The sequence below is a fragment of the Tachysurus vachellii genome, chromosome 10, assembly GCF_030014155.1.
Source record: "Tachysurus vachellii isolate PV-2020 chromosome 10, HZAU_Pvac_v1, whole genome shotgun sequence".
NCBI classification, from domain to species: domain Eukaryota; kingdom Metazoa; phylum Chordata; class Actinopteri; order Siluriformes; family Bagridae; genus Tachysurus; species Tachysurus vachellii.
In genome coordinates, this window is record NC_083469.1 from 23,514,425 (window position 1) to 23,524,424 (window position 10,000).

A 10,000-nucleotide genomic window follows, 5' to 3' on the forward strand; every position below is an offset into this window, starting at 1 on the left:
CGAGATTTCTGGATGTATTACACTGCTCAAACTTTACCCAGCGTTAACAGTTAATCCGATGCTTCACACTGTATACACCTAAACCCGTCTTATCTGAGTTTTTGTTGCATCAACCACTATGATTGGGTAAATACAGCGTGTGAAAGATTTAAATAAAGACTTGCCTCGCAAGTGGTTAAGGTTCTGGGTTGTTGATAAGAGGATCAGGGTTCAAGCCTTAGCACTGCCACGGTTTGACCCTTAACACTCACTTAACACTCACTGCTCCATCATAGCTGCCCCTGCTCTGACCCTAGCCTCTAAAGTTGGGATATGCAAAGAAAGAATTTCACTGTGCTGTAATGTATATGTGACAAAATAAAGGCTTCCGTTTTACTGTCACATCAGTGAGGAAAAAACAAGACACTTCTGTCGTTCTGAACCCGAGCAGTTATTGTTGCCTTTTACAGCTTTTTTAAGCATTTTTAGCCATTTAAGTTTGCCACATAGTTGACAAGGTGTTTGATAATATCCAACAAATGTCTGTTTATTATCTCCCTCACTACAACAAACACTAATGCGATGTTCAGAGTATTGCCGACTGACGCTACCGAGTGGTTTTTAAATGTTTTAAGTGTTACTACGTCCTAGTTTTCTCAGCACAGCAATGTTAGAGTTAATATGAGGATGAGGTTCCCTTCTGAGTCTGGTTCCTCTCAAGGTTTCTTCCTCATATCATCCCTGTGAGTTTTTCTTTCCACCGGCACCTCAGGCTTGTTCATTAGTGATAGATGTTAGAGATAAATAGTAACTTAATTTTAAACTTTATAGTTGTTATTCTGTTCCTGTGCGGCTGCTTTGAGACAATGTCAATTGTTAAAAGCGCTATGCAAATAAATTGAATTGAACATCACAAAAGCCCTGATTATCCTGTTGAGTTTATTTAGTGGCCTTGGGATTCGAACTCACAACCTTCTGGTCAGTAGTCCAACACCCTAACCACTGTTTCTTTGGAACTTAGAGGCCCAGCACAATAATTCCCCTGTGCACTTGTGGATCACAATGCACATGTGGATCTGAGGCTCAGGTGTCTACAAACAGTCGGCCATATAGTGTGTTTTAGAAGCATGCGAAGGACCGTTTGTATTAGAAGAATGGACACGAGGGATATTGGTAGCTCTATTTAAAAAAATAATAATAATTTTAAAAATCAGAGTCAACTGTGAACTTGTCTCTTAAGTGTTTGTGGATTGTTGTACTTGCACAGGCTTTTTTTAGCTCGATTACTGACATGTGTGAGAATGGAGGGAAGAGACCAAACCCAGAAGTCAGCATCGGCTTCACAAAGGAACAAGCCGACACTATACGACGTATCCGCAACAGTAAGGACAGTTGGGACATGCTGGGAGTAAAGCCTGGGGCAACAAGGTAAGAGAGAGCAAAATGGCAAAGATTTAGCGATTTTATAAATAATCTTATTTAACTTTACAGTTCCAAAATACAGTTGCTTTTAAACTTTGTACTCTAGGTGAATGATTATTTTCATTCTTTGTACTTTGATTGTATTCTGGGAAAATGTACCGTGTGTTGTTATGCAACAGACATTTTTGTTCTATATATCTGTCTCTATCTCCATCTCTCTCTCCCACTGTCTGTGTATATCTCTGTGTCACTCTCTCCGTCTCCCCCATGTCTCCTCCATGTCTCTCACTGTCTCTCTCTCTCTCTCTCTCTCTCTCTCTCTCTCTCCCACTGTCTGTGTATATCTCTGTGTCACTCTCTCCGTCTCCCCCATGTCCCCTCCATGTCTCTCACTGTCTCTCTCTCTCTCCCACTGTCTGTGTATATCTCTGTGCCACTCTTTTCGTCTCCCCCATGTCTCTCACTGTCTCTCACTGTCTCTCTCTCCCACTGTCTGTGTATATCTCAGTGTCACTCTCTCCGTCTCCCCATGTCTCTCTCTCTCTCTCTCTCTCTCTCTCTCTCTCTCTCTCTCTCTCTCTCTCTCTCTCCCACTGTCTGTGTATATCTGTGTCACACTCTCCATCTCCCCATCTCTCTCTCTCTCTCTCTCTCCCTCTCTCCCACTGTCTGTGTATATCTCTGTGTCACACTCTCCATCTCCCCATCTCTCTCTCTCTCTCTCTCTCTCTCTCTCTCTCTCTCTCTCTCTCTCTCTCTCTCTCTCCCACTGTCTGTGTATATCTCTGTGTCACACTCTCCATCTCTCTCTCTGTCTCTCTCTCTCTCTCTCTCCCTTTCTCTGTCACCCTCACTCTGTGTATACTTTGTCACGTTTGTTTACAGAGAGGAAGTCAACAAGGCATACAGGAAACTTGCTGTGCTGCTGCACCCAGATAAGTGCGTGGCACCGGGCAGCGAGGACGCCTTTAAAGCAGTGGTCAATGCACGAACGTCCCTGCTTAAAAATATCAAGTAACACTCATGAAAACGCCAACATTCTGGTTTAAAGAAAGAGTTTACAAAATGAAACTACTGTTTGCCGTGTGAAAATGATGTCATACATTTATGTTTCCCCCTACGTGCCATTGTAACTGTGTTTAGTGAAGTGCACAAGTTGAACGTTTGTGTGTTTAACATGGATTTCAAAATGTGTGATCGAATACTGGGTTATATCATATGATACGGTACGATACCTTCATACCCATAACCTCATCTCTGGTTTATTTAGTTATTTAATTTATTTATACTGTGAATGCATCAGGTAGCTCCTTAACCACGAAGCTTTAAAGTACCACGGTTTGCATTTATGACATGGATCGACTGAACTGCATGAATCAGCATTACATTACTGCTTTTTTCTGAGTTCTAGAAAAATAACAAGATACTTGAGGCTCAAGAAGAAAAGATTTGACTTTGAAGAACATGCTGTACTCAAACACTACTCGACGCTTCAATATATGAACAGAAAAATAAAAGTTGTATGCCCTTTATCAGGATTTAACCTTAGTCCATTCTACATTCTACATATATATATATATACTGTATATGACAACATCTAAATCCGGTTTGTTGTCACAGCACAATGTGAAAGGTTGCATTTTAAATCATAGGAGAATTTATTGAGGGCAAAAAAATAATTTTATATATATAAAATAATATAAAATTGTATTTAATTAATTAATTTATTTATTTTTTTGCACTTAAAAATCTGTCTTTTTTTGGTTTTTGTTTTAAAAAATTTTTTACACACACTACACATACTGCAGATTTTGGTGCCAAGATTGAGTAATGTTTACATATGAAATGACAGGTTTATGAAGTTTAATTTTTGGTGTGTGTGTGTGTATTCATTCTTTCATTCTAAAAAAAAAAATACACAAGTGATTAATGGAATGTGTCTTTATTTATATGAAACAAATTGTAAACTTTATTCTTGATTTTTAAGAATTAGAAAATCAAATTGGTTTTGTACATTTCTCCCTTTTCGTTCCTCTGAGAGATCTCGCATTCATGAAAATTCTTACTGCAAAGAGTTTCTCCTAGTGACAGAATTCGAATAAATGACTAAAAATCTTATTCCAAAAGCATCTTAACCCTTAAAAGAGCTCATAAGGTCAAAAAGATTGAGGAGTGGTGAGGAGGACTTTTAAGAGGCTTAAGAGTTTCTTTAGCAGAGGAGAAAATGGCCGAAAGGTGAAGAGGGAGAAGAAATGTGTTGCATATAATATTTAATAATGATAGTGAGTTAATAAGATGATACAGATTAGATCCTGACCAATCGTAGATGTTAGTGCATCTCTAATATGATTGGTCACGAATGTACACAATACAGCTGCAAACATTTTAACACAGAGACAAAGTAAATTCTTATAATATACCAGATTTTAAAAGCGCTCCCTTTTTTTATTGAACAACCAATCAGTCTTCAGAATAATGTGTCACCTAGCAACAAGGTCAGCCCCGCCTCCTCGAGTCTTTGTGGGCCACCGTGTTAATCGTGAATAATTACAAAAGTGTCGGTTTATGTCGTTCATCACTGTAAAGCAAGCGTGTATCGTATTTTGCATGAATGTGTATTTTGTGTAAATGGTTAGAGTGTAAGTTTGAATAATGTCCTGTCTTGTCGTGTTGCTTTTTTTGTTGATTTTATTTATTCACATAAAATGTCTATGCTAGCAGCAAATGCGTAATTAGTTGTTATTATTGTGTAACTTTCTGTGTCCGAGCTGTAAGGTTTGTTCTCTGCACAACGTGTTTGTGTCTTTTTTGTCCGTTTTAAATCATTAGTAAGGATGTTGAGTAAGGAACAACTCCCAACATGCTTTGTAGATATATGATTGTTAGAATATATATAGATATATAATTGAATGAATAGGACAAACATACAATAAATGATGGTTATATGAGGGCAATTCATTCTCTCTCTCTCTCTCTCTCTCTCTCTCTCTCTCTCTCCAAATTAACTTCATTAATGATTATATGGTTTTGTTGTTGCTCTTTAACTAGCTCTTATTAATAATTAGTAATTATTAGCCTTAGGTTGTGGAGCGTCTGCAATATTAGTGTTTCACATGCACTGTAAAAAATTTGGAGTGGGATTTACTTCAAAAAAGCTTGGAAAGTTTTTTCACTCAGAAAAGGCTAGTAAATTTACAAACATTTGCCAAGTAAAAGCCTAAACATAATTATTAGTAAGGTTAATTACACATTTTTAAGTTTTTAATTGTTAAGTTTAATTCCCAGTTAATTTTATTGACTTTTTGTTTGTAAATATTACTTAAGTAATGCTTATAAATATATGATGATTTATTGCATTTTTTTTACACAAGAGGCCTAGTTATCTTTTTTAGTTATCCTGAGTAACCTTTACTTTAAATATTCTTTAAACATTATCTAACAATTTGTGATGCATTATAATTGATGTCTTCAATAAAAAAAAAACACTGACAGACATTTTCCTTGAGTACTTTTATTAAAGAAATGATCAAACCAATGGACAAACAGTCCATGTGAAACAGTTCAGTACAACTTTAGCTTGAGTCTTTTGCAGACATTCTCACTTGAAAAACAATTAGCAAATACAAAAAGTCTGAGTGCCAAACAAAATGGCCAGCTAGCAGACTTACATCAATAGCTTTCTCTGCAAAGAACTAACTTTTGGAGAAAATTTCAAAGCATCCAGTCCAAGAAAGATTTTCTGAAACACTTCAAATGTGTTTCTTAGCTTTGAATTATAGCTTAAGTTCAGGGAGTAAATGAAGCCCATGAGCAGAAGGCAGGCATTTGTAAGATTCTTGCATCCCGACAGTACCGCAGTTCCCTCAATGACGATGATGACATCAGCTATGTTGGCATCTTCCTATCCTGCGGTGCTGCCCAGTACAACAATCTTCATTACATGATTGGTGAAGCTATCTTCAATCATGTCTCTTCTGACATCCTGTCAAATACACAAATGAGTGAAAATGTGGTTACAATACTGTACAGTAAGTTGTATGTTCTCTTTATTTTTATGTGATAAGTGCCCCACACAGAGGTTAAATCTGTTATTAAATGAAGAATGAAAAAATTACTAAAAACTGAAGAACTGTGTCTGCAAGACACTTAAACTACTTGCAAAGCTTCAGTACTGTAAAACGTTTTAGGCACTTGTGTAAATATTCTGTAAAGTGGGGATGCCTTTAAAATGTTTTCATAAATTAATTTTCATTTACCTTCTATTGACTAAATCAATATTTGGTGTGATCACCCTTTGCACTTAAAGGGTTAGTTCACCCAAAAATAAAATTTCTGTCATTAATTCCTCCCCTTCATGTTGTTCCACACCCATAAGACCATCGTTCATCTCCAGAACACAAATTAAGATATTTTTGGTGAAATAAAAGGGCTTCTGATCCACACATAGGCTCAATGCCATTGCACCTTTTGTGGTCCAGAAAGGTAGTAAAAACATTGTTAAAATAGAGAATGTGACTACAGTGGTTCAACCTTAATGTTGTGACGCAACGGGAATACTCACCAAAAATGTCTTAATTTGTGTTCTGAAGATGAACAAAGGTCTTACGGGTTTGAAATGGCATGAGGGTGAGTAATAAATGACACAAATTTCTTTTTTTGGTGAACTAACATTTTAAAGCAGTTTTTGGCCTAGGTACACTTGATATAGTTCTGAAGGTAACTTTGCATGTACGTTTTTTTTTTTGTTTTTTTTTTAACATTTTGGAGATACTGCCACAGTTTTTCTTGATTTAGGCTGTCTCACTTTTATCTCTTTGTGTTATAATAGACAGACTCAATGAAATGTGAGATCAGAACTTCTGTGGAGAACCAACTGTATGACTCCCTGTGCATACAAAAATCTCACTTGAATATTACAAATAATGGCAAAATGAATGTTTAGGAATGTAAACTAGGATGAAAATACTAATGTGCCTTAGACTTTTGCAGTACTGTACACATAAGACAAAACGAAATTTGAATTTATCTATTAATGTACCTGGTAGGCTTCAATGAGCTCCTCAGATGATTCTCCCAGATAGGAAGCCAAGCACCGAATCACAGCATCTCTCTTATCTTCAACTCGCTGTTAAAACAAATAATTATAAATATATACATTTACCTGGCAGAGAAAATCTAGCATACTTCTTATTTTTATGCCTGCATCCCCACCCTTCATTTTAAACAAATCCAGGAGCTTTGAAGTGTAGAGGTCCAGTGTTTGCAGAAAGGTTGAACTGAAGTTATCCTTCTGAACTCATTCTTAATCAAGGACAAAGAAAATAAAATGTAACAAGATTTAGTAGTCAAATAAACACTATTTTTAGCCAAACGCGCACACATACAGACACATCATGCTATACTACACACACACCAATATAAAATATATATATATATATATATATATATATATATATATATATATATATATATATATATATATATATATATATATATTAGTTGTAAGAAGTATTGCCAACTTACCCTGCATGAACTTGAATGGTGAGTGTAATCTGTGGAACATATGAAAGAAATGTTAGTCAGAATTTTTTTTTTTTTTTTTTTTTTACCAAATTTGAATAAATATATTGATCTTTTTTATTTGAAATTTGAACAGTTAACATTAATTTATTTAATATCAACAATAAATGTTCGCAAGATCATCTGGTAGAGTTGCCTGAACACATACACTGCATCACTATTGTATAGGTTCAATAGAACATATAATCTGTTTCTCATGATTAAAATGCATCAAATGTTTATCAGTTTTATCGATATAAGAAAACAGTGTACACTCTTAACCCGAATTAGTTGACATTACTAGAACTTTGCGAGGAAACCCGTTACACTAAACCATTTTAGTTTTTACACAGGATAAAACTAAACAAGTTGTCTGAACATAGAATCTTAAGTCATGCGATAGACAAATCAAGTTTACATCAGTAGTCTTTACTAAAATTCATTAGTTCACATGACTAATGTTTTTGAGCATATGTTTTATAAAATAACTTAAGTTAAACAAATTATTTTAAGTAGAAATAAATGTTATATTTAAGCAATGTCTTATAATTTTATAATTTATATTATACTACTTAAATGAGATTTTATCTATTCATTTAATAAGAAATTAAACAATAATTCCATTTTATTTTTTTATTGTTCACAAAAAACAGGTAACACTGCAATGTACTTAAGTTCACAATGTTAACAATACAGAGTTTAGAGGAAAATACTTAAGTACATCAATTTAGTTAAATGTGCACAGACAATCTTGATGTAGGCAAGGAAATGGTACAGTTCTGCTGTAGCTTCCATGTTTTTCCATCACTTTCACTGTAAAACGTTAATGAACATCTGCAAATGACTACATCTTTTAAGCAGTTTAAGTTGCTACTAGAAACAAACAAAAAATAAGTTTCAAGAGAAACTTTAAGAAACATTTTTGAACGGTTATTTTAATACACCTAAGACATATGCTAGTGTTAGCGTCAAGCACGTGTACATGCATACATGCTTATATGAACCGACGAAAAAAATCACCTGAGACATATTTAGTGTTAGCGACAAGCACATGTACATGCATACACGTTTATATGAACCGACAAAAAAAATCACCTGAGACATGCTAGCGTTAGCGACAAGCACATGTACATGCATACATGTTTATATGAACCAACAAAAAAAATCACCTGAGACATGCTAGCGTTAGCGACAAGCTCATGTACATGCATACACATTTATATGAACCGACAGAAGAAAAAAAATTATGCCAGCAAAATACTCACAGTAACATGAGCTATTTCTGTTAGGTCAGAAATAGCTCATGTTACTGTGAAAGGACAGAAGATGAGAAAAAAAAACTAGCATCAATCATCACATTTACACTAAGTTAACTTATTAACATTTAACTAACATCGGTTTTAGGGTAATCATTTATTGTCAGAAAGATATTTATATATTAGACTATTTACACTCACCGTTTCAAAGTGCTTTCTAAAATCTACGGTTTGCGCGCCGAGAACCAGACAGCGCAACATCACGTTGACCTGTTTCAGGTCACGTTAACCTGTTTCAGGCCCCGACTCGACCCGACCCGACCCGACCCTACCCTACCTTCCCCTCCCTTCTCTCCCATTTGTTTGTGCAAATCGGTTCTTTAGCAAACTTAACTCTTTCAACTATTAACACTTGATGCCTTAACTCTTTAGCCACCAGACTGCAGACAGCTTAATAGCTCTATAATTTTCTGCAAACGTAGCTAAATTGACCAATAAACTAAATATTTAATTAACTTACCGTGTAATCACATCAGTCTTCGAGACTAATTTCCGTTGCACTCCTCTGCCTCTGCGCCACATTGCAACCAAGAAAGCATGCGCATAGATTGCCTGGCTTCTTTGAGTAAGTTTTACTTGGTTTTGTTATTTTTTGCATTAATTCATTAGATGACAAAACACTAAGTACATATTACTTAGGCAGTTCCATTTGAATTTACCTATGTATTTAAGCACAATAAATCAAAACGAAACCTCAAGTAGCTTATTGAATTAAACGTGACATTTTGAAGTAAAAAGACAAAATAGTATTTGTTTGTAAAAATTACTTAAATGATGCTATCTTTATTTACAAGTTCAAAAAATAATTTTTTACAGTGTGGAACAAACAGAACAAATGATCTTACTGTTCATGTTACAGTGTGCGCTGTGGGGTTACACTAAAAACAGTGCAAAACTTCTGACCAATCAGGTTCGCCCATTCCACCATAGTGTGGTATAAACTAAAATAATCATACAACAGAACTCATTTACACATCTGTTGTAAATGAGTCCAGGAATAGGCACAGGATAGTCTGTATGATTACAGCAGTAATCTTTAGTCTATCCAGTTGGGGCCATCCAAAGCCTCAGAATCCCGTCGCTGGGTCAGTCTCGTGAATGTCCAGATCTCTCGCCACAGATCTCTCGCCACTCAATTGTGTGGTTCGACGAAGTAACTGTCTTCGGGTTGGTCCGGACCAGACCGATCATGGATCAACCTTGAGACTGGCACACAGACAAGGGAATCTTGGTGGAACTTCCAAAATTGTGGCGGCATTTTTGAACTACATATAAAAAACACAGTCAGACAGAGTTGGTGGTAAAAGCAAAGAAGATGGTATTTAAGTCGTCTTCCATAAAGTGTAGAGTGCCAAGTCTACACAGTGTAGAGTGCCATGTCTACACAGCGAAGAGGCCAAGTTTAGTGATTTCGGCTCTCCCTTTTATACCGTAAATGTGTGCTTGTGTTTCTGTGACCTCAGTAGGGTCAAATCTTATCAAGCACATGCACCCACACAACCCCTTAGTTCCCATCCTTTCAACACATAGGATGTTTATGGCAGGGATTTTTATGGCAGGAACATTTGTTGTAGAACTGCTTATGGCAGGGACATTTCCTCCTGTTCTCTCGCCCACTCGTCTGACACAGAATTTACATTGAAAGCACATATAAACACTCATGATATTTCCACTACAGGTTTTTGTTATCTCTTGTTATCACTGGTTACCTGTATTCACTTGCA

The 10,000-nt window shown here is 35.9% G+C and overlaps 1 protein-coding gene and 1 long non-coding RNA gene across 2 annotated transcripts in view; one reads left to right on the top strand and one right to left on the bottom strand.

The window, feature by feature from the left end:
• Window positions 1-4,126, top strand: part of dnajc27 (DnaJ (Hsp40) homolog, subfamily C, member 27) — a 6,787-nt gene extending 2,661 nt beyond the window's left edge. Inside the window, exons 6-7 of the mRNA XM_060880379.1 lie at window positions 1,247-1,407; window positions 2,287-4,126. Coding sequence (XP_060736362.1) covers window positions 1,247-1,407; window positions 2,287-2,419 — 294 coding nt within the window. The 3' untranslated portion in view covers window positions 2,420-4,126. The remainder of the gene's footprint in view (window positions 1-1,246; window positions 1,408-2,286) is intronic.
• A 994-nt stretch (window positions 4,127-5,120) lies between these two features.
• On the bottom strand, window positions 5,121-6,649 carry LOC132851988 (uncharacterized). Its single transcript, XR_009649089.1, has 3 exons — window positions 6,613-6,649; window positions 6,440-6,526; window positions 5,121-5,383 (listed from the first exon to the last, which is right to left on the bottom strand). It is a non-coding gene; the product is annotated as an uncharacterized LOC132851988 (long non-coding RNA).
• Window positions 6,650-10,000: the final 3,351 nt, after the last annotated feature.